The sequence below is a fragment of the Cydia pomonella genome, chromosome 8, assembly GCF_033807575.1.
Source record: "Cydia pomonella isolate Wapato2018A chromosome 8, ilCydPomo1, whole genome shotgun sequence".
Taxonomy (NCBI): Eukaryota; Metazoa; Arthropoda; class Insecta; order Lepidoptera; family Tortricidae; genus Cydia; species Cydia pomonella.
Window position 1 is genome coordinate 19,800,939 of NC_084710.1, and position 25,975 is coordinate 19,826,913.

General features: G+C 37.4%; 2 protein-coding genes across 2 annotated transcripts; both read right to left on the reverse strand.

The window, feature by feature from the left end:
* Positions 1-634: 634 nt before the first annotated feature.
* On the reverse strand, positions 635-9,146 carry LOC133520796 (pro-cathepsin H-like). Its single transcript, XM_061855460.1, has 5 exons — positions 8,599-9,146; positions 7,303-7,426; positions 4,919-5,103; positions 3,617-3,730; positions 635-1,229 (listed from the first exon to the last, which is right to left on the reverse strand). The coding sequence occupies exons 1-5, from the start codon at positions 9,056-9,058 to the stop codon at positions 1,096-1,098; spliced, it is 1,017 nt and encodes a 338-aa protein (XP_061711444.1). The 5' UTR covers positions 9,059-9,146; the 3' UTR covers positions 635-1,095.
* Positions 9,147-17,455: 8,309 nt separating this feature from the next.
* On the reverse strand, positions 17,456-25,692 carry LOC133520801 (procathepsin L-like). The gene is made up of 5 exons (XM_061855464.1): positions 25,207-25,692; positions 23,337-23,457; positions 21,437-21,624; positions 19,100-19,207; positions 17,456-18,202 (listed from the first exon to the last, which is right to left on the reverse strand). The coding sequence occupies exons 1-5, from the start codon at positions 25,646-25,648 to the stop codon at positions 18,060-18,062; spliced, it is 1,002 nt and encodes a 333-aa protein (XP_061711448.1). The 5' UTR covers positions 25,649-25,692; the 3' UTR covers positions 17,456-18,059.
* Between the last annotated feature and the right edge of the window lie 283 nt (positions 25,693-25,975).

Below are 25,975 nucleotides of genomic sequence, written 5' to 3' on the forward strand. Positions count from 1 at the left end.
CTCTTTATTGGCACACCTCAGCAAAAAAATACAGGAAAATAAATAATTGATTAAATGTAGAGGCAGACAACAGGCGGTCTTATCGCTAAAGAGCGATCTCTTCCAGACAACCTTTGGGTAGCGGAAATAGAGAAGTTATCGAAAAAGTCTAGCGACAGTGTAAGCTCGATTGCGAGGGACAGAGAAGGAATGCGATCGAATTGACGCAGTCGCTAACGTAAACACAAATACCAACTCGTGGAAACCGTGCTTAATTCATTTTGATGATTCTAAGCCACAAATTTAGATATATCTCGTTAAGCTTTAGACTGTATCATCTCTATTTGAATATCACTTTGGATATTTAATGTTAATGCATTTTTTTACGTTTTTTACTTAGTAGACGATACATAATATTATTATCTTCCTGGTTGTCTTGATGTTTCTGGTTTAGTTAAATTTAGCCCTTTAGTAGTATATCTCCCGCGGGAACAATATAAGCCTTTGTCCTTCAGTACACCTACACGAAATAAGTTCTTTTCCGAGCAAGTGTGATGAAAAACAAAAAAAAAATTAAACTTTAGTAATAACTGTGTTTAAGTCTAAATTCACTTCTTCGTATTAATACTTATCAACATTCGAAATAAAATTCTAATGCAACAATATTATTTTTTATTCATAAACCATCGTAGAAATAACTGGGGTTAAAATTAGATTCTTCGGAGCTTGCTTACTTGCGTTTAAGGATCATTCACGCTAGACCGAATCGGGCTGGAGCTTCCAGGCCTTCGTTTTTTATGGAAAGCAACGCGTGCATGGCCGTTATAGCCCATGGAATTGGTACATTTTACCTAACATCAAATGAGGTAAGTAGTTCTGTATTTTAATATGTTGCTAGTGATGAAATGGTAATAACAAGTCCAAGTTTTCCACCTCGAAAGCCCTTGGGATTTGTCATTACTATTTCATCACTACCAATATATATAAAAAAACAGAACTACCTCATTTGATGTTAGACAACACCTCTTTTTTGGTATGATTTCCATGTATTATTATAGAAAATGACGTGTCAGACGTTCTGGCCCGGCCCCGGCCCGGTCTAGCGTGAGTCATATTTTATACTACGGTAGCAGTGGCCGTATAATAGCCTATAAAGCATGCATTGACACCTCGACGCATGCGCGCATACCCCTTCTCCCCCCACTCCGGTCCCGCCGCGAATTTCATTGTCCAGTACGCTGTACCATTTTCTGTGGAAGAATTCCAATTTAATTAATAAATACATAGCAAACATGAAAAAATGTGACAATTCATATCAAAAGGGACCTTATGGCGGTCGGCGCTTACGTCGCTCGGTACCGCATTCGTTTTGGCGCGCCGCTAATAATGGCGTACGCGCCGACCGCCATAAGGTTCCCTTTGATTTGATTTGTCACAAATAATTTCCTAATTGTTAAGTAAGTGAAAGTGTCACAAATAATTTAGGTCAGGCTAGTCATCAATCGACCAAGTAAACTCTCATTTTAAATTTTAGTTCGCTTCATTTATGTATTTATTTCTATGCTTAGGTACATTCTCACCCTTTAATATATAAAAACATATTATAGGGACATTTTTACACAAATTCTAAGTCCCTCGGTAAGCTCAAATAGGCTTGTGTTGTGGGTACTCAGACAACGATATATATGATATACAAATACTTAAATACATAGAAAATATATCCATGACTCAGGAACAAACTGTGCTCATCACACAAATAAATGCCCTTACCGGGATTCGAACCCAGGACCACCAGCTTCATAAGATAAGATAATTTATTCCATAACAATTTTACAATCATATCGGAATTATAAGATTTGTAAGGTGATTATTAACTTACAACCTACTAAAATGAATCAAAATTTTATAAAAAAAAACATGCAAAACTTGAATGAAAATATACAAAATAGTAAAAATTACAGTCTTATGAATGTCAGTTTGGTCAAAAATAAATTAAAGATTACAAATAAAGTCGTTAACATGGTAATAACATTTACTAATTAAATGGTCCCTTTAGCCTGCATTTAAAGTTATTTATATATGCTGTAATATAATGAAATGAAATTTACATCATGCATTGATTTGAGCCCAGTGAGGCAGTTATACAATTTTACTGCTTGATATCGCACACAATGGTAAACAACTTTCAATTTAGGCGCTATCAATTAATCCAAGTCCTTCCTGGGTTCTCTAAATGTTTACGACACCAGTCACTAACACCAGAATAAAGAGACAGGGCACTGTTAAAATTTTGAACCGGACAAAGTGTTCCCTGCAGGACTGAGGACTGCCACCACGGTATACAGACCATGATTTTGATGGCACGTTTTTGGGCAACAAGCGCTATATTTATATTATATTTGTAGCTTTAGCTTTAGCCGTTACTTGCTTTAAAGCAAATGTATCGCGTAAGCTCCTGGCTAGGTACGCACATAGCGGCTAGCCCTCCGGCTGGCCGCGGGTTACGGTTGCACTTGCGACCAACCGACGAACGGCCAGCAGCAGTGCGACCAGCTGGATAGTACGTACAGCGACCGCGCGGTCGAGTCGACTTGACCATTTCCAAGATGGACGATATCCACCAACTCTTCCCAAGCTTTCCGACGTAAATTTCTATCGGAATACTCTGCACACTTCGTATTCCATATTGATAGTCTGTGAAACAGCGTAGTGCGTACAACGACCGTCCGTCTACCTGCCCGAGGGGCCGCAGCGCTGCGAGCGACCGGAGCGGTTGGACGGCAGCCGCAATTTAATTTAATTTTTACGTATAAATATAAATGATACGGTTACATACAATTCTGGGCTTCCGGTTAGCCGTGCAGGCAGCCGCAGTGCGGCCAGCCGCTAAGTGCGTACCGCGCCTAAGTGCATAGCAAGTTATTTTCCAGCGACTAAAGGTCTTCTCTGCAGTTAATATCCCTAGCTAAATGTACTATATCAATGAATTTAACACAATTTTCAGTGGCCAAATCAGAACCCTCCAAATTATTGGACCTGGGTACGTCCTTAAACTACGTCCAAAAGAGAGGTATGGGCATTGTGAATGTCATCTCGCTTTGTGTGGTAGGGCACAGCCAGTGGATGTCATTCCAGATCTAGAGCAGAGCCTAACCGGGGAAGCACCTCCACCTTACAGAAAACAGCAGCCAAATAACACTAGACCCTACTCATAGTGTTGTGTTCCTGCCGGTGAGTAAGGTTACCAGAGCTCAACGAGGGGGTGCGGGTTTAGGGTCGGCAACGCGCATGTAACTCCTCTGGAGTTGCAGGCGTACATAGGCTACGGAGACTGCTTACCATCGGGCGGGCCGTATGCTTGTTTGCATAGTATTACGTAGTATGAAAAAAAAAAAAATTAACGTGTAGGCAGGGTCACTACCCACTAGGCCAGACCAGTCTACAAATAATAATAATAAATAACATGACATTGCAGCTCTCCAAGGGGCTTCTACCTGTTGGGTCTATATCCCCACGCAAGCCTATCAAAAGACCGTGATTTATAGCCTAGTGAAATCCGAGGAGATATAGGTATAATCTATTTTATCTTTTTTCAAACAGCTTAAACAAGTACTAATGTATGTAATTGAATACAAACCTTCACCATATCCCACTAAGAGGAAGCAACCAGATATATAAATAGGCTGTTCCATACACTTTTCAGGTTCCAGAATGCCTCCATTATAAAACTGGAAGTCACGATCTTCGATGCCTGAAACATAATGTAGGTTTAAGAGTTCCACGAAATTGTAGAAAATTATCCTATACGCCCTACGCCTACGGCCCTTGAACGACATCTCAGGACTCGTAAGTTATTACACACTTCGCACTCGCCATGGAATTTTAATGTTCTATTTTAACACTTAACCAAGTAGTGTATCACTAGGTACCACTTAGAGTCAGACCAAGATAAGTTGGCAGCGATTTTGATAGCCCAGACGGTACAAGTGTCAAGGTCATAATTTCCTAGAAGTTTGATGTTTTCAATAACCCATGCACCGTCTGGGCTATCGAAATTGCCACCTTTTACACAAATCCGACTTATTTAGAAATAATATTTATAAATTGATACCAAAATTAAGTCAGTCGTTGAATTTAAGTCAGATTTGTGAAAAAACTGTGATTTTTTCGATGGCGAATGTACGAGAATTGTAAAGGAAAAATTTAAAGAGCTGGTGGGGGTAACGGCACCCCTTTTCAGCCTGGCAACATCGGATTTCTAGAAGCCTAGGAACACCACTACAGGGATCAGAAGTCAAACTGAGGTCTACCATACGACACAGTTCTAGAGATCCTGGTCTAATATAACTTTTTTTGAGCACTCGTTGCCTGGCCTATTTATTTCTTATCATACTTGTGGATCATAGTTCCAGTACTGGACTATAGTTGGGTTATATAGTTAGATAATAAGTTGGGTTAATATTTAATAGATAATTGCCCACGGGAGCATAGAAGGGGGGTCAACTCATTATGGAAACCTATAAAAAGTTGGCCCGTCTTTGCAGACCCTGAAGGCTAATTAGAATAATTATAATTAATTTTGCATGCTTAGTTATTAAGTTAAAATAATACAGCATGGTTATATTCAACTGACACAAATGGATATCAAGAGCAAAATTACTTGCCATCAATCCGCTTCGCAGTTTGGCAGTACTATTCTTATGTAACACATATGTACCGTGTATTACGAGAATAAATGATTAATAATAATAATAAGATCTGGATTAACTTAATATTAATATATCAACACATTTTAATAAATATAAAGAAAATAAACAATTTATAGATCCATAACTAATCCAGATCTAATTCAGAACCTGTTAACAAAATTAGAATAGGTGTATCTGTACAGTGACATTAATTCATTATTTATTGTGTATCAGTGTCATTATGTACTCACACACTGACAATGGTCCGATCTCGTATAATTTCTGCTTTAAAACCTCTTCATCTTCAGTATTCATCAATTTAGAGCCTTCTATTACCCCGACAGCTACTTTAGTGTCATCCTCATGACAGTACCCCCTTTCACCCACAAAGGGATAATCAGCTTCCAACATGATTCCCGGTTTTCTGGCGAATTCGCTGTAAAAAGCCATTTTATTATCTCTTTACCGCGTACGAAGCCATGTGACTTGTGAGCTTGTGACACTTCTAATATTCACTCTATTGACAGCTATTTTTACTCATCCCAATTTTTTTCTTCGTGTCAATGTCACATTTACTATTGTTAAAATTAAAAAGTCATTTAGCCACCTGAAATGGATTTATCAGCCAAGACGGAGACGCTTAACGCCCGAAAATATGGAACAAATTCTGGTCGTTTATTTTAACAATAGTAAATGTGACATTCACGAAGAAGAAAATTGGGATGTGTAAAATTATAAAATTGTCTTGTCTTGTCTTAAAATCGAAGAAGAGTGCATTGAGTTATTATTTAATTATTTCTTTACTCTTAATAAAAACATATTTTTACAAGCAAACCCTTGAGTGATCACTAGTATAAAGAACTAGCATCGATAGTCGAGTTTATCGATACAGGAACTACCTACTTGTCAAACAATTTTGCCCTACGGATTTCTATGTCTGGCTATCACAGTTCAAGTTTAAAAAAATATTTTTTATCTCGTACATTCATATCAACTAACTAACAACTATGGATTTATTTTGGCTTGGCATTTATTTATAATGGCCTATATTAACTAACCTTGATCTGTAGTAAAGTTGATAATCTAGGCCATATATTATCTTTAATTGAAAAGATGTAGATTAGCATGTGTTATAATAGCATTTTAGAATCAGTATACGATAAACTATTTATTGAAAGTTGCTCACTCTATTTTTCATACATTATTTTCACCTCGGGCGATTAAACATGTTGAAAATTATTAAGGAAAAATTATTTGAATAAATCGGTCTGGCCGCCATCGCCATAAAACTCGAATATATTGTCCATTATAATGAATATTGAGCAAAAAACAGGGCGAGAAATTTCTTAATTTGTGGCCTGTAGTAGATTAAAGTGAAAGAAAAGTTCGCTTTTCTTTTATCGTTGCTCAACTGTCCAAATTTCCCGTTTAGTCTTTACATGCTCGTGAAATATGGCGTTGCCGTTCCATGAACAAAATATTTCCTTTAGCAGAATTGGTCCTTAAGATCCAATCCAATACGAGTAGGCCAAGTTTGGTACTGATTTCGTATAAATCAGGGATACCGAATTTGTTTATGGTATCATATTGAAACCATTCCCAAGTAAAAACATATATAATATGAAAAAAAATCTGTTCACGCTTAAACCGGGATAGTTCTTATCTCTAAAATCACCCTTTAAGGTAAGGGAGGTGGTTTTTTGTATAGGGAATTAATCGAACCGATTTAGATGAAATTTGGTATAGAGATAGTTTGAGTCCCGGGAATATTCCTTCGTGATTTAGTTAATTCTACATCTTTGAAACTGGGGGGTAGGGGGGGGGGCACGGATTACCAGTTCGGCAGACATTATTAGAGGGCCCCGTTAGCACTTGAAAATTTATGTTAGTTTTATAATGTTCTCATGTAAGTGATTTTGTAATTCTATTTGGTTTGTGCAAGTACAACTAATAAAATTGGTTCATTCTTAATCAAAGCCAGGAACGGACACATCCATGTTTAAATAAATGAAAATTAAGAAATATTATAGGACAATTTTACACAGAACGGCCTAGTTCCACAATAAGTTCAATAAGGCTTGTATTGTGGGTACTAGGCGACGACATATATAATACGTTGTTATATTTAATACATACTTATATACTCACATAGAAAATAGAAAATACCCCTAACTCAGGAACATATATTTATGGACCATAGCCATCCTTACGCGCACATGTTTCACAGATATCGCGAAACGCCTGGTTGACGTAAACTGGTGGCTTCCTCGCACAACGTATCAGTATTGCGATACCGCGAAGAAATGCCGCCAGCATCCTTGGTACAATGCCTCAAGGGCTTATTTTAGATTTAAGCTAGTTATAATAATCCTCTGTTTACACATTATGTATATTTTTATTGTAAAAAAGTCTGCACCATTTGTGATCAACACACAAATAAATGCCCTTACCAGAATTCGAACCCGGGACATCCTGCCTCCGCTTCCTAGGCAGGATTACTACCGACAGGCTCGAAGGCCGGTAGTCTGAGCTTAATATGGGATATTAAAATGTATTCGTCATTTCGTGAACGAACTAATGTATTAACATTATATTTAAAATCAGCGGATCATCTCAATACTTAAATCTTACTTACTCCATGAGTTTATCGGGATAACCTCCAATGCAACCCCAGTTATCGAGACAACAGTCAAGGGCTTGCCCCTCAGACAGGGCCAGACACTGATTATACTTCATAGCGTACTGGCTTTCAATGTTGGCTGTAAACAGTGAAAAAACATTAGCAAATAAAATCTGACAAATAAATGTAAAAATCTAATTTAAACTGTCGTGAGAAACACGTGTCGTCATACCCACTACGTATAAATATATAAATATAAATATCATAGGACATTATTACACAAATTGACTAACTCCCACAGTAAGCTCAACAAGGCTTGTGTTGAGGGTACATAGACAACGATATATAAGTATTTATAAATACTTAAATACATAGAAAACACCCATGACTCAGGAACAAATATCCATGCTCATGACACGAATAAATGCCCTTACCAGGATTTGAACCCGGGACCATCGGCTTCATGGGTAGGGTCACTACCCACTAGGCCAGACCGGTGGTCAAAACGTATGTACGTATATATTCACTTTGATACTAACATTAAGCCAACTTTACGGTTTAATTTACGACTAAGGCACACGAAGCGTATGCGTAAGAGACGCGTAAGCGTATCGTAATACGCAAGTAGAACGAGAGCGCTACGAGCACGAACAACTTTAAACAAGTCCGCACACGAAGCGTCGTCAAAACGTAGCGTAAAAAACAAAACTTCTGACATAATCAATCTTGGCCTCCGAAACGAGAGAACGCCACCTGTCCCGATCCAGCGCGGTTTCCTGCCATGAATCGGCATTCAGCCGATGCAGGTTCGCCTCCACGACATCACACCAGCGGTACCTGGGGCGCCCGATCGGTCGACGGTTGTCTGACATAATCAAACAATAAAAAATCTTCTTCATCTGACGAGAAAGTAAGATCGTCGATACTTCCGCCGAAGACATCTGACGCCAGCGACGCCGTGATTTCAACTAATGAGATTTCATTTATAAAACAATTACGCTTACGCGACGCTGGGTGTCCAAAACTCTACGCGTCTACGCGCGTACTCGTAACGTTTTTATGATACGCTTACGCGACGCTTAAGCTTACGCTCCGTGTGGTGAGGACCTTAGGCTCTCCGAAATAGGTCGCGCGAGTGACTAAAAATAGATGGGCTAAACCGTATAATTAGCTTACAAGGAAAGGTACCCAACTGTCCGGTTCCGATTTGATTTATATTTATATAAGTATGTTAACTAGCAAGTTGCTCGAGCATCACTTTCTGCATGCTACCTGCATTTCAAAACGAAGACACAAATTAAGTAGTCCTACCAATAGCGCTGAAGATATAGGAGCCTAAAAAACAAGATTTTCCAGAGTTCTTAACGTCTGAAACTTTCCCATGTGTCCTCCAGTCAAATGTGTCCGGGGCAGGGTTTGGTCCATCAGGGATAGTCACTTTCTTTATCGTTTCACTCAATTGCTGAGAATGCCGTTCTTTAAAGATGTGGATGTGCAGTTCTTCATGCTTCATATCAGCTAAATGATTTACTTTAAACGCTGTCATAGGATACTTTTCATTTCGTCTGTTTATATCTTTTAGGTTCTCTCTGAAAATTTCAAGCCGTTCAGAATACTCTGACCTGTCATATACTTTTCCATGCTCCTTTATGAAGTCTCTAAAAAGATTTTCGGCGTCGTCCAGGTCGTAGTATGGTTTGTCGAGATTAGAGAAAGCCATGACGGCACTGCTGGCGAGGCAGACTCCCACCCAGAATGTCGGCACAATCATATTTAAAAAAAAATGCCGATCTGTAATTCCATGGAATCTGTTGAACCACTGATTAAAATACTTTTTTGTGTAGCTTTTTATAAGCGCTGAAATGCGACTGACAGTTGTTATTATGAGTTCGCTAATATATTAAAAAATGAAATATTGCTGAGATAAGGTTAAAAAATGTTTATGTCATTGGGGCCGGGTGCAAAAAATATTGAAAAAAATAAAATATATTTGAATTTTTTAAATTCACTTAATATTATTTACGGAATTTTTAAGTTACGATAAGGATAAACATTTTATGTTAATGGTGCCGAGTGCAAAAATTTATTGGAAAAAGGGTATATATGAACTTGAAAAATGTAATTTAATAAATGCTTACTAGCATTCCATTGCTACCGAGTAAACAAGTATTGGACGAAATAAAATTAGGAATTTATGAACTAAAAAAAAACCTAACATTCCACTAAATGGTATTTTCTTAACAATAGGTATGTAAAGGTCTGTCGTAAAAACTTATCAATTAATATTGCAACAGTCGCTAATGGGTCTGCAGGACCCAGTGGCCTTCATTATGAACATTAACTCGTTCGCTATTTAATGCCCTTCTATATTACCGCGGCAGGGATGCAGCGGCAAATAACACTTATTTTGTCTGCACATCACCTTAACTTCTGCGAGGTCTGCCGTGATGACTATACGTCCTCGGTTGGTGTCTACACGGTTGTTTTCATTCTACTTCCTCGCGTGGGCCCGGCATTTTGCCACGCCACGGCTGATGGGAGCCCGGGATCCGCTTGACAACTAACACGGTTGTTTTCATTAGGGTGTCATAGGGGTATAATCGATTTGTAGAATATACCTATTTTGATGAACAAAAATATATATTTGGTCAGCCAAAATGTATACTTGGTCAGTAACTTAAGGTTAGCAAGTATTTCTAAACCAGATCGCAATAAATGTCAAACGGAGCTAAATTTAATATTATTTGATCGGTAGTAACTAGTAAGCGACCCATTAAAATTTTGTCAAGCAATCAGTGTGTAAGCGGATTATTTCATTTTGGATGACAATTGATTAGCTGAAAATTCCGTTGGTCAGCAAATGTCTAACTAACCTAACCTACCTTTACTGATCAGCGGATTTTTTAAACAAAAAAAAATATTGGGCATTATTTGATTAAGTACCTCTTTTTCATTTTGTCCTTCAAGAAACTTACTGCTCATTCACAAAATGGGATAGGGTGGGTCTTTGTTGGATAGGGTGTATTCAAGGGTAAAAATGTACAATATGGACCGTATGGTGAGGGGTGAGGGAGCCGGGACGCAACTGCGGTGGGGTGAAGCTGTTGATTTTGGGTAGCTCCGGCGCTGTGGAAGAGCAGCCCTTCCGTCCTATTGTGACTAAGTACTTTCACTACACTCACCTCCGCAGCTTCGGCTAGCTGGTCGCCTTGAAAGCGACCAGCCTCAGCTCGCTCCCAGCCACGCCTCGCTCGTTCCCAGCCTCGCCTCGCTAGTTCCCACGCTCCGTTACAGCGGGCGAGGGCAGCCCTCCCTTCGCGCCTCTATTTTCGCAATTACTCTAGGGGTAGGATAGACAAGACCACATGGATATTGGGGTGCTCTGATTCGGTTTTAGATGACCTTGACATTTTGGTGACTGTAACGTGAGCTGATTTCGCGCCGCCTGTAACTTTACCGATTTTTGAAATCAATCGTTAGCCACCTTATTATATCAGATTACCATTCCTTTAATATGCATATATCTCAATTAAACTGCTTAGAAACATGTTTTTTTACGAACCTATTTTTAATCTTGCTGACCAAATAATAATTTTACAGCTCAACTATTTATTCAGCAGATAAATTATAACAAAAGCGGCCAAGTGCGAGTCGGACTCGCCCATGAAGGGTTCCGTACCATTTATGACGTATTCAAAAAAACTACTTACTAGATCTCGTTCAAACCAATTTTCGGTGGAAGTTTGCATGGTAATATATATCATATATTTTTTTTAGATTTGACCGTTTGTGAATTATTTGCAGAACAAGAGTTGTTGCTTGGTGCCCTCTTTTTCCCATAAAATGACAATTCAATATTTAATAATATTTTGACACGGCATAACACGATTGGCATAACTCTATTTCGCATAAATGTCACTATAATAATGCATCAAATAGCCTAAAAAGCTGTGCTGCTCGTATATTATGCGCATAATATTCTTTGGCCGTATATAAAAATTACTAATGTCAGATTTTTATAACTTCAAACTTCATAATATATTGTGCTCGGTCTTGGGCTCGATTCGGGTGTTGTACATGCAGGTATGACGGCAGGTTTACTCACTTTATTCGTGTCTCGCTTTCGTACAGCAACTGCAGCGCTGGGTTTACCCCGGTGTGCAGCGGCCGCGTTAATGCGCGCTTGACGCTCAGGGGATTGGTTAGGTCATTTTCCCAAAATCATTATTTCCTTGTAGCGTAATTTCCATTCGCATTTTTTCCTATTCTTAATTTACACCAGACGTATTTATTCCTAACATGATTTTTCCATTCGCATATTTTCCCATTAGCCAATTTAACTATTCTTAATTTACACTAGACGTATTTATTCCTTGCAAAATTGTCGGTGTTGGGAGTTAGGTTCGTTAGGTATCTTCAAACGCCCGAAGGCCAAACGGCACAGAATAGGAGCCCCGCGCAAGCGGGGCTCCGTCGATATTGCTAACTTTACGCAATTTGGGTGATTGTGGATAAATTGTCTAATGGGAAAATCTACGCATGGAAAAATCATGCAAGGAATAAATACGTCTAGTGTAAATTAAGAATATTTAAATTAACTAATGGGAAAATATGCGAATGGAAAAATCATGTTAGGAATAAATACGTCTGGTGTAAATTAAGAATAGGAAAAAATGCGACTGGATATTACGCTACAAGGAAATAATGATTTTTGGAAAATGACCTAACCAGTCGCTCAGGGCGCTGCATCGCTTTTGGGGCAGGTGCATAAGTCATAAGTTATTTATTTGCGAAAGATAGGGTATACATAGGATGTTGCAGTTTATAGTTAACTGAGCCAAGCTACCTTGTCACACAGTGACATGCAAATTTTAAAGTTTTTACCTAATACTAAACATGCACCTAAATAATGTCCAAAATTAATTCATGTGTATTTACATAGCAATATTTACATACAAAATAACAAATATTAAAGACTAATTATATCGTATAATACAAAATAAATTGAGCTGTAGCAGTTCACTTATCCAGATATTCATTTATGGAATAGAAGGTCTGTTCATTAAGCCATTGAAATAAACGTCTCTTAAATAATTGTAATGTAAGGCTTTTAATAGTATCTGGCAGCTTGTTAAACAAACGTATGCTCATGGGATAACAACTTTTCCTATAAAGACTCGTGTGTGTTCTCGGACATATCAGTTTGTTAGGGTATCGCGTATTAAAGTTACATATTTCGTCATTTTTTGTAGATAGATTTTGATTGCATTTTACAAATACACACATTTCAAATATATATAAACAAGGAACAGTGAGAAGATCAGTTTTTAAAATAATGGTCTGCATGAAGTTGATACCGAAACACCACAAATCGCGCGTATACACTGCTTTTGAGCTATAAGCAATCCATTTATATTTGACCCGTTACCCCATACAGTTATACCATATCGTAGACTAGATGACACGTAGCCATGATACGCTTGGATTGCTGTTTTTTGGCTAGTAATTTTTGTTAAAAGCCAAAGGGCATAGGCAAAACTGTTTATTTTCTTACACACGCTTTCAATATGATGTGTCCAGTGACACCTATCATCAACTAAAATCCCAAGAAATTTGACTTGCTCTGACTCTGTAATTTGTTGGTCATTAACATTATATGAAAGTAACATTTTTTCTTTTTCCCCATATCCATTACAGAATTGCAAATATGTGGTCTTGCTAATGTTGACTTGCAGACTATTTATATTTAGCCAACCTATTATATTGGCAAGTGCTGCATTAATATCATTTTTGTGATTAGTTTTGTTTTCGCTGGATACGATAACAGATACATCATCAGCGAAGAGAATGCAATGATGATTAGTGCTTAATGGCAAGTCGTCGATATAAATCAGGAACCGTAACGGCCCTAAGATACTCCCCTGAGGCACACCGACAGTATGAGTCATGTAGTCTGATTTGTAGCTTACATATTCATTATCTTCGTTAATGTTCGAGATCTCCACATATTGCTGTCTGTTACTAAGATAGCTTTGTAACCAATCTAGTACTTTACCACGTAATCCGCATTTTTCACATTTGGACAAAAGCAGGTTATGTTGTACCAAATCGAACGCCTTGCTCATGTCGAAAAATATAGCAGTCGTCGAGGCTCGGTTATCTAAAGCCTTCGTAATTTCCATTACCATTTGAAAGGCAGCCAGACTGGTAGATTTCCCTTTTTGGAACCCATTTTGTTGCTTGGAGAGCACTGTATGCTTACTGAAGAATTTTGTTAATCTGTAGGGAAAAGAAACATACTAGCATCAACGCCAGTAATTTTAGCTGAGTACTTAACATTTTCCTGATCTTGGCGAGTTTTTGAGATCCCTATAAAATGGTTTATAAATGCATCTGCAATCAATTTTGGATCGGTGATCGTCACATCATTACATATTATTTTATCAATGATTTTTCGATCAAACGATTTGTTTGATGTATTTATTCTCTTTGATTACACTCCAAGTAGCTTTGCACACATTCTTTGCATTCATTATATATTTTTTGTTACTCAGTTTCTGTGCCGTTTTCAAACATTTCTTGAAAGTTTTTTGATAATCGCAGTACTTTTTTTTATTAAATTCATTTTTCGTGGAATAATATTTATAACGAAGTATACGTTTTGTTTTTGATGCTATTTTTATTCCTTTACTGAGCCAGGCTATTTTAGATGACTTCCTTTTAATTTTCATTTTTATTACAGGAAAACATAAATTATAAAATAATGTTAAATACTTATGAAAAATGTCAAATGCGATATCAATATCTGGTTCATTATATTTTTCGTACCAAGTCAATGAGCACAGACAATTGCAAAATTTATCTATATTTTCTTTGCTAAAGTCTCGCTTTCTAATAAACCAATATGAGCTACGATTTATCATTGGGACATCTGGTACTATTAATAATTGACCCGTATTATGATCAGATATTTGAAGCGAATGAAGTTCACCGATAGCATTAATATCATTACTTATTATATGATCAATACAGGCATTTTGCCTGGTAGGTTGGTCAATATGTATCTTATAGTTATAGTTATAGAAGAAGGCGTAAATGACTCGAGGGTAGTCCTAGAAGTTTCGCTGTGGACATCTGCATTTGGTCGGTTAGTCACTTCAATTTGTGATTGAATTATTTGCATTTGCTTCGTAATTTTCACTTCAAGTGCACTCACTTTATTCACAAGCATAGTCACTCTCTTTTGCAACTCGTGTATCACGGTTTCTAATAGTTTTTGGGCCATTTTGAGAACTTTAGCAATTTAAATTAAGAACGGTGAGTAAACGCATTACCCTTATTGCAACGATGCCCGTAAATGATCTGTTCTATCAGATGATTTTTTGTTTGTTTCATGGCCTGGATAAGAGACTTAATCCATACTGACAAAATAAAGTGTAGCCATATTAAGAAAAAAGTTTTATGTTAAGTTATGTTAAGTAAAATAGGTGACGCATTTTCGAATAAAGGGCAAGAGCACACGACTATCCTCCCCCCCTGCCATAGGTTCTTCAAGCGATGTCACTTAAGACGAAATTGGAGGACTTGAGTGAAATCGCCTATCCATACAAACGTAGTCCTTATTTTCCTCTCTGGATATCACACACACATGACACATGTCTGTCATTTAATCAATCTGCGAAAGATTCCTATTTGATGAACAAAAATATATATTTGGTCAGCCAAAATGTATATATTTAATGTCATACTGAGCTGCTCTAAATCAGCTATTGATAATAAACACATGACGAACTAGCTCTGCAAAATGACCACACATTGTGCCGAAGCGGACGTAACGGGGCGTCAACATTGTGCCGTGGAGCTATTTAGTTCGCAAATGGCGATGGCGGCCCGTTGTCACAGTCGTAGTATGAAGTATTCAAATTATATCTTTAACAAAACAAATATGCCTTGTGCGGATAAATGATGTGCTAGTCGTTCCAACACACATTGGAAAAAATATGGGAATACTTTTCACATATAGTTTAGCTAGGATCATATTATTTTGATTTCTCTTAATCAAAACAGCTTTTATATGGGTGATGTTATGCATTTTAAACAACCATTATTTTTAAGAAACTTTAATTTTTAATTTGTTCAGGTTGTTATTTTAGTAATTTAAATTTGTGATGGTAAATACGAATCGTCGTTGTAGGTGAAGGTTTTTTATGTGTATTTTTTTACTAACGCAGACGGCTGGGTGGACCGATTTGGCTATTTTTGGTATTGGAATATTTCTAGGTCCAGGGATGGTTTGAATGGTGAAACAATATGGAAAGAATGCGAGGCAAATAGTAAAAACAATAATGATATTTTCCCATACAAACTGTTCCTATGACGAACGTGTTCAATACGTATTTCAGCATGTTTGCTCTGATCAAGATGAAAATCGATATCTGAGGATCCTTTATAATGAAATTAATGAATCTGAGGTTAATATGAAACAAACACCCGCCATCTTGAATTTCTGAATTGTTTCCATGATCATAATGAAAATCAATATCTAAGGATCCGACCGGCCCAACATTATGATTCTGAGGTCAATTTGGGTAAAAACACCTGACATCTCGAATATGTCAATTTTTGCTCTTATCATGATAAAAATCGATATGTGAGGATCCGAAAGGACCGTTATAATGAATCTGAGGTAAAAAATAAAAAAAAAACCTCCGCCATCTTGGATGTCTGCATTTTGGCTCTGATCGAGATGAAAATCGATATCTAAGGATCCGAGCGGCCCTTCATTATGAATCTAAGGTAAAAAATGAAAAAAAAAGTCCGCCATCTTCGGTGTCTGCATTTTGGCTCTGGTCGAGATGAATTTCTGCACTTTTGCTACGATTAAGATGAAAATTGATATCTGAAGATCCGAGAGAACCTTCAGTGTGATTCCAAGGTCAAATTTGGTAAATACGCCCGCCTTATTGATCAAAGCAAAAATGTAGAAATCCAACATGGCGGGCATTTTTTTTTAACCTCAGATTCTGTATAAAGTTGCTTTCGGATCCTCAGATATCGATTTTCATCATGATTAGAGTCAAAACAGAGAAATTCAAGATGTCGGGCGTTTTTACCAAATTTGACCTCAGACTCATAATGTAGGGCGGCTCAGATCCTCAGATATCGGTTTTCATCTTGATCAGAGCAAAATTTAAAAATCCCAAATGCCAGCTGTTTTTTTTTCAATTTTGACCTATAAAATTTACATTAATTTACATTTGACATATTTCTGTGCCACCTAACTAAATGTCGCAGGTGCCCTATAAGATGAACGGTACAATGTATTAATTGGTTCGGAGGCTTAATTGTCTTTAAATACGTGCGATAAACGAACAAATAAGTAATAAGCCTGTATATTAATACAATTTAAAAAATAAAATATACCAAAATATTGCATTTAAAACATGTTCTATATCGGATGAAACCGTCTACTTAGAGTTGGTGTCCATTCTCATGTATTTTCAAGTGACAACGCTGCAGCCAATCACAGCGCCTCATTTTATAATAGACCAATCATAGTTTGGGTGGTTTAAATTGACTAATCATGGTTAAATGAAGTTTCGTGGAAGAAAACAAGACCTAAACTTTGACGAGTTGCAATTGGTCCGTTATGAGTATTGCGTGTTTTAATAGTGGGGCCACTTTCACCTTCAGCTCAGGTACCTTAGACATGTTACAACAAGTTAGACAGAACAGTAAAATGGAAGGACAGCTTAGAGACCTTAAAATGCTTGAGGATAACTGAAGATGGAGTACATTCATATATCGACAAACGCCAACCGATAAAAAAAAAAAAACTATCATGATGCTACGAACAGCTACGTGACTATTTCCATACATTATTTGTGTTTGGATTGGCGTTTTCTATCAATCATTGTCATCTTGGCTAGGCATCCTGTTCATCAATTCGTTTTTTAGTGCAAACTCTTAAGAGGCCCACTCATTACCAGTTCGCCGGAAGATATCGGCATGTCAGTAAAGTTATTTGCCAACAATCGCTAATAAGTGACAGGTCGATATCGCCCAGCGAACTGGTAATCAGTGGGCCCCATTAGAGATATAACTATCTTCAAGGGCCATATTTGTCAGTCTGAGTTCTTACAGGTAATAAATAAAATAAAAACAAATATTGAAACGTCAAATCCAAATTTATTTTATTTCTGATTAAGATGACAGGAGTTATTGTTGAAGGTTTCTGACAAAATTAATAAAATAAGGCAACACATGCATGTGAACTTAGGTACGTTTATAGTTTGTGCCGTTCACAAAGATGCGCTTATTGTGTGTATAGACAAAAGTAGTTCTGTCTATACACACAATAAGCGCATCTTGCTAACAGATTGTACACTTATACTTTAAGCTATTATACGTATTCTTTCCAAGAAGAGCGGGGTTTCTGTTCGTATTTAAATCAACCATGGAACTCCTTTGCGTGAATCAATTGTTATTTTTGAATCTAAAGTCCATATAAGATTTAAGGGGACTCTTCGCGAACTCGTCGAATATTTTTTCGTGTCCGTGTTAGTTATTATGAACATTAGAAGATATCAAGTAACTTTTCATGAGCTTCTAGTTGATGGAGAAATCCAAAATCCGCCAATCCGAATAAAAATGATATTTAAATTATGTCATTTTACTCACATTCGCGACAATACTAACATATGAATAATATTAAAATGACATGATTAAGATATCACAATAAAAGTTTGAATTGGCCTCCTTCTTTAAGGGCGTTATAACATTTCAGCGAAGTACAAGAAAAAGTCCTTCCCCGTTATGCCGCACGCTTTGACGCCTCGACGTATGCGCACGTAGCCCCTCTCGCCCCACATTACTCCATACGAGTTCTTTATGGTCCAGAACTGTTTACCATTTTCTGTAGAAGAAAACAAATGACGTTAAGAACATCGTTCATGCTAAAAAATGGATTTTAATGGAAACTTACAACTTCTTATTTATAGCCTGCCATTGTTTGTTCAAAACAAAAATCCTTTATTTGCAAGATCTAAGTTTAAATAAGATGAGCCCTTAAAAAGCAAAAGTGCCACGTATTCAACCTACATGCAATGTGCTGCTAATAGCATCACTTCGTTACTTAAACGCTAGTACCTAATATTCAAAATATTTAAAACTATTCTTATTTTACATAAATATATAATGTATGTCAAATAATAAGAGTAAAAGATAGGTGTTTTAATAGTGTCTACCTACACATTAATTCTGTTAGGTATATTAATGAATAGAATCAGGCGTTACTTTGCGGAAATCCATACTAATTAAAATAAAAAATATTACTTTGCTGATCCGCGAAAAGTTAACGTGCCAATAGTCAATCAGTGCTAACCCGCTATACTTACTTGCGTATATTTTCATGCACTTAATATTGCCACCCTCCCACCGCAAAAATTAATACGCAAATAAATATAACAACCCACCACCAAAAGTACAAAACTCGACACATGTTTCGCCTCTCTACGAGGCATCCTCAGGAGATGCTGGAGATGTTGACGGTCTCACGTCCGAAAACTCAGTGTCTGTGTTTCAGTTGTCGGACATCAGACCGTCAACATGTCCAGGACTATTTATTTGCGTATTTATTTTTGCAGTGGGAGAGCGGGAATATTAATTGCATGTTAAAATAAGCAAGTAAGTATAACGGGCTAGCACTGATTAACTAGCATGCTAACTTTTCGCGGATCAGCAAAGTAATATTTTTTGTGTTAATTTCTGTTATACTTTTGATCGATTTTAGCAAATTTACATTCTTACAAACCTTCTCCATACCCTACTAAGAGCACGCAGTGATCGAAAGGTTTGCCGGTGCACAAGTCGGGTTCCAGGATTCCTCCAGAATAATGTTTAAAATCAGCAGCACTCAAACCTGAAACGACATATAAACCATTTTTTTTAGGGTTCCGTACCTCAAAAGGAAAAAATCCGTCTGTCTGTCAAGACCCTTTACGAAACCATACTCAAGTCTACACAGTCCCTTGAACTGTGAAAAAATCAGACTTCTAAGTTAACATAAAAAAAGCGGCCAAGTGCGAGTCGGACTCGCCCATGAAGGGTTCCGTACCATTTATGACGTATTAAAAAAAACTACTTACTAGATCTAGTTCAAACCAATTTTCGTTGGAAGTTTGCATGATAATGTATATCATATATTTTTTTTAGATTTTTGATTCTGTTATTTTAGAAGTTACAGGGGGGGGGGACACACATTTTTTCACTTTGGAAGTGTCTCTCGCGCAAACTATTCAGTTTAGAAAAAAATGATATTAGAAACCTAAATATCATTTTTGAAGACCTATCCCTAGATACCCCACACGTATGGGTTTGATGAAAAAAGATTTTTTGAGTTTCAGTTCTAAGTATGGGGAACCCCCAAAATTTATTGTTTTTTTACTATTTTTGTGTAAACATCATAATGCGGTTCATAGAATACATCTACTTACCAAGTTTGAACAGTATAGCTTTTATAGTTTCGGAAAAAAGTGGCTGTGACAGAATCGGACAGACAGACGGACATGACGAATCTATAAGGGTTCCGTTTTTTGCCATTTGGCTACGGAACCCTAAAAGATACGCCGTTTATGTCACAAAAATCTTATATGTGACCGCGGCCGGCTTGTCGCTTGCCATAAGGATCCCTTGTAAGGTTATTCGTATAAAGATACAGGCAAATCTCGTCCTTATGGCAAGCGACAAAGTGGGACGTTTTGCCGGCGTCGATAATATATTAAGACACTCTCAAGGGAATCAATATTCATAGGGTATTTTCCGTTGACCTAGGCATACTATAAAATATGGCGAGTTATATCGTATTAATACGCTACAAGTACAGGGCAAAATCGGAAAACTATAAATGTAAATAAAAAGAATAATAAGCCTGATATTGTGATAATAGATCAATCGCAACGCCGGGCCGTGCTCGTCGACATCACCATCCCCCATGATGAGAATCTCGTGAAAGCCGAGAAGGAGAAGTCCAGTAAGTACCTAGAGTTTACTCACGAGATAACCACCATGTGGGATGTTGATTCGACGATCATTGTTCCCATAGTCGTTTCAGGGAACGCCCTTGTAGCGAAGAGTCTCGACCAACATCTTGAGAGACTCTCGCTAGGTGGCTAAATCAAGGGTCAGATGCAGAAGGATCACCAGCAGCTTGGGCCCTGCCCCTCCTGCTGGCGGCACCCTAGGCTAGGATTTTTTAAAAATATGTTTATATATATTTTGTATTCTTTTTATATGATTTTTTGTATTTTACTTTTATATTCATATCATTAAAACCCTAACCTGAGATGAAAAATAAATAAATGGATCATAATAATAAAATTATACGGAATCCTCCGTGGGCGCGTCCGACTCGCGAGGGACGCTATTTTTTCCAAAAAATATGAAAAAAATCGTGAAAGTAAAGCTTGGTAAAACCTTTCAAATAAAACTTTAACAATACATGATCGGTTAAGCCGTTTTTGAGTTAAGTATTGCAAAAAGTCTTCCCTCTTGAGTACAAACAAAGACGTACAACGCCGCGAAGGTACTTTACCCCCTTTCAAGGCAGTTTACTGTGATGGATGTGTAACTACGGAACCCTACACTGAGCTTGGCCCGACATGCTCTTGGCCGGTTTTTTATGACATAAACCATTGACATATTAGGTACAAAATACTTCGTAAAGACGGCCCTAACAAGAACTACGAAAGGCTAGTGCATTGGTATCAAATCACATTGTGCGACGAATGCGAGCCCATCGTGCTGTGACTGCAGAACTCATCAATCAATCGCGTTATGGCATTCGTGCGCACAATTCGATTGTCAAACGAGAACGTGCGGACGGGTATGAACGGACCTATCTTCACTTTTGAAATCTTTGACATAAACACTAAAATGTTACTTCGCAGAATGGGCAATTCTTTATTTTATTAGAATAATGGAAAAAATATTGCTAAGTTATACTCCTGCACCAAACTAACTGTTTTTGTTTAGCCCAACGGTTGACTGGTAGAGAATGCAAGGCGTTAAGTCCGCCATTAGTACCCATTTTAGTAAATTTGCACAATAAAGTTTAAATAAATAATAAATAAATAAACAATGTTATACTCACAGATAGCTAGAGGTCCGATATTTACTAAGAATTCCAATAAAAGCTCTTCTTCACTTACTCCCCATCCTGTGATAACGGGTAGCACGTGAGTAACTGCCATACTCTTATTTTGACGACAAGTTTGCTTTTCTGGTTGATATGGATAGTCTTTTTCCAATATAACCCCACATTTGCTGAACATGTAACCCCTTAAATAAATAATAAGAAGGTTTAAAATGTTGATTTGGGCAAAGCTCCAAAAATCTGTGTACAGTCAAGGTGTTAAATGACGACCTGATGACGACCAGTTTGTCCTAGTGGGTAGTGACCCTGCCTACGAAGCCGATGGTCCCGGGTTCAAATCCTGGTCAGGGCATTTACTCGTGTGATGAGCATGGATATTTGTTCCTGAGTCATGGGTGTTTTCTATGACTAACTAACTAAACTAACTATTGTGGCGCAGTGATCCAAAGAGGGTCTTGGCCTCCAAAACGAGAGAATGCCACCTGTCCCGATCCTGTGCCACTTCCTGCCAGTTGCCGGCTTTGAGTTTGATGGGTGTTTTCTATGTATTTAAGTATTTATATATTATATATATCGTTGTCTAAGTACCCTCAACACAAGCCTTATTGAGCTTACTGTGGGACTTAGTCAATTTGTGTAATAATGTCCTATAATATTTATTATTTATTTATTATTTAAATATCGACACGGACAAAGTGCCAAAAATATGTATACACGACCTTATTGCCTATACTTTAAAGCAGTGTATACATATTTTTAGCACTTTGGCAGTGTATATATTTAATACCTTGACTGTACAAATATTGGCATATATCGAAGGATGGGCCTTACGGGCACTAGGAATGGTGCTAGTTCAGTGGTGTCACTCACGCAGAATTCGAGTCAATCGTGCTTAACGCTAGTTGCGTTGCGACCAATCGCGCTCGTGATGCGAACTCATCAACCAATTCCGTTGTGGCATTAGACTTCACGATTGACTCGAATCCGTTGCGTGACACACTAACATAAATGTACTAGACAGGCTATCGAGAACAAATTGTGTCCGCCATTTTCGGTGTTTGACGTTTGTCACTAAGCTAAAGATACGGAAGGTGGGAATCGAAGAATGGAAGGGTAAGGAATGGAATTTCCATGTACCAAAAAGTGTCATCAAAATACCTTAAATAAGTGGCGATACAATACCTAGAATATTTGAACAAAAAATCAAATTATAGACAGCACACTTCACTCCGTCAATAACGCCTAGTTTCTTAGCTACTCTAGCACTACTCTGGTGAGATTTGGAACTATTATTTATAGCTGACAGCTGGACACTTGCAACAGTTCTACCATAAGAGATTTCACTCCTTTTAATTCCACACTCCATAGCTAAAGAGTAAGCATAGCTGCGTAGCTAGCCAGAGGCGAAACAACTCTTTATTTTCTCTCTACATACGCACTGTAAAGAAACTAGATAAAATGTACTCATTTTCTTACAAGTGTAATGAAATTGTTTACTGACGACATAAAAAAATATAAGAATAGTCATAAAACTCTTTCTATTTGATTCTCGTACTCGTAGCAATTTTGATCAAATACTCTTTAAATATAAGCAAATTTTAAATAAATTAAAAAAAACAGCATTTACCCATTTTATAAGGAACATTGCAATAACTTAAAGGTTTGACAGTTAAATCAAATTGTTGCACATTGTTGAGATAAATACTTACCTACACTTTGTACAAGATGGACTACTTCCTGCTGCTAAAAAAAGTAATCAAATAAACGTATTTGTATTTCGTATTTGTAATTATTAACAACCTCATCCCGAAATAATAACTTTAAAAAACTCTGTGTACATAGTCGAGTTATGTTGTTGTTGTTTTTACTTGTTTTAGAAGGAAAAGATAATACTTGCCATATGATTTGCCACGGGTTGCCTCCATTACATCCAGCGTTCTCGTAACAGTCAAGGGCCTGGCTCTCAGAGAAGGCCAGACACTCTCTATACTTCATAGCGTACCGGCCTTCCATGGTACCTGTAAACAATGTGAAAAACATTGAAGCAATAACAAAAATGTAAAAAATGAATGTAAAAATGTAATGTTCTTTCAAAAATGTTATATTGGCTCGTCTGCCCAAGTACCCAATGGCTCATGATAGACGATTAAAACCCCGATTATTGGCGATTGTGTAGACACGAGCACGATGATTGGCACGTAGTCATTGAGATGTAACAAATATTCACAGATTATGCGCAATGCAATGAAATGCGTGGTGTAATGAGAAAGTCAAAATAACGCTATTTAAAGCGTTTTTGCCAGACCTTTTACACGTGCAGACTGTGGAATAATTATACTAAAAAGGGCATCAATGCCCTCCGCGTCAAGTACAACAATGGGTTCAGGATGCAGTTGGGACTGTCTCGTTTTTGCAGCGCGTCAGGTACATATGTTCGCGGAGGCGCGCACTGATTGCTTCGGTGCAATAATAATAGAACTGCCTCCCTGATGCGTCGCGTGCGTGACAGTTCTAACAGCCTCTTGCGCCTAGTGTTAGAGTCGCCTGCTTGCGCCTTCTGGAAACACTGGGATAATGAATATAACGCAGGGAAATGATAAAAACAGAGATTTGATCAAATCTCTAAGGGATATGATCAAATTACGCAGGATGTTAAAATGGCGAATCCATATCATCATTTCCCTAGAAAAATTCAGTCATTGGACCAAATCACTGACTCTGTTTAGTGAAAAGACAAAATCGGCCAATAAACGCGACACGCTTACTGGCCGATTTTGTCTATACCGCCCCGGTATTGGAATATACTAAAATTAGCCAAATCGGTTCAGACGTCCGCGAACTTAATGAAAAGTTATAAATAGCAGCGAGATACCGGGACTTAGTTAGAAAGTACACATAAAAAACCTCCACCTACAACGGCTATTCACTATCACACATTTAAATTATTAACATAACAACCTGAACAAATTAAAAATGAAAGTTTCTTAACAGCAATGGTTGTTTAAAATGCATAACATCATCCCCATATAAAGCCTGTTGTGATCAAGAGAAATCATAATAATATGATCCTAGCTAAACTATACGTGAAAAGTAATCCCATATTTTTTCCAGTGTTTTTTGGAACGACTAGCACATCATTTATCCGCACAATAAGGCATATTTTCTTTTATTAAAGATATAATTTGAATAGGTACTTCTTACTATGACTGTCACGGCCGCCATTTGCGAACTAAATAAGTTGACGCCCCGCCCGCTTCGGCACAATGTGTGTGGGGTCATTTTGCAGAGCTAGTTCGTCATCTATGTTTATTATCAATCGCTGGTTTCCAAACAATCGTGCATGCCTGCTCGCCCATCATGGGCCATTGTGTCGACAAGCCTTCAGAGTGTACTGATATCAGTAGATACTGTATTCTTCATAAAAGACAAACAGTTTATTTTGCTCGAGGCAAGACAAACAGTATAAGGATTTCCAACACTTGTATAGATAGGCGCGCCGGTGATAGTTTTATCTTACCTTAGGTACCTTATCGATTAAAAATAGTGTAAAATATAAGTTAAACAGCTAGTCAATTCTTTTTTTTAATCATAAATAAATGTATTAAAGCGTAAAACTCCTTTATAGTTTAACATATATAAAAATAAATTACATTATACATTTCTCGACGGATCGGACATGTTTAACGAGCTGATTATGACTTATAGATATATAGATAGTTTAGCCGTTGTAATTTTATTTGAAAAAGAGAAAATACAAAAATACCTACCAATTGCACTAAAGATATACCCGCAGCCACATTTTCCTTGATTCTTGACGGGTGTAATAACCCCCACTTTCCTCCAGTCGAATTCAGGTAGCCTGGACAGAGTATTTGTTCGATAAGGGATAGCTTTTGATACATTTCTTACAGGCACGACACCGCGGTATAATTCCAGCTCTTCAGGTGTTAAATCAGAAAAATGATTCACTTTAAACACCGTCTGAGGATATTTTTCATTTCGAGAGTTTATATCTTTTAAACTTTCCTTGAAAATCTCAAGCCTTTCGGAATACTCCCTTCCGTTGTATACTTTTCCATGCTGCTTAATGAAGTCTTTGAAAAGGTTTTCGGCGTCGTTCAGGTCGTAGTATGGTTTGTCAAGATGAGAGACAGCCATGACGGCACTGCTGGCGAGGCAGGCCGCCACCCACACTGTCGAAACTAACATGATGTTTACTTGTACGATTACTTGTAACTTGTAACTGTATATGTTACTCTTTTAGCAGGCTTATTTATACAGAAAAAAATACTCGTTGTTTGTCTAAATACGTGCTATCGCACGAGTATTTACGGCTTTGAATTCCTGTTACTTCATAAAATTATATTATTTATTAGTAATTTACCTACAGCTCTTTCGCCTAACGACCGGCGTGCTACACGTAGTAGCCAAGTAGGTAAGGCCGCAATTAAATTAAGACACTTTGTCAATTTGATAGAGTTTAATTTAAATTGGCAATTTGTGATACACGGTTTTTTTTAAATAGTTTTGTGATGA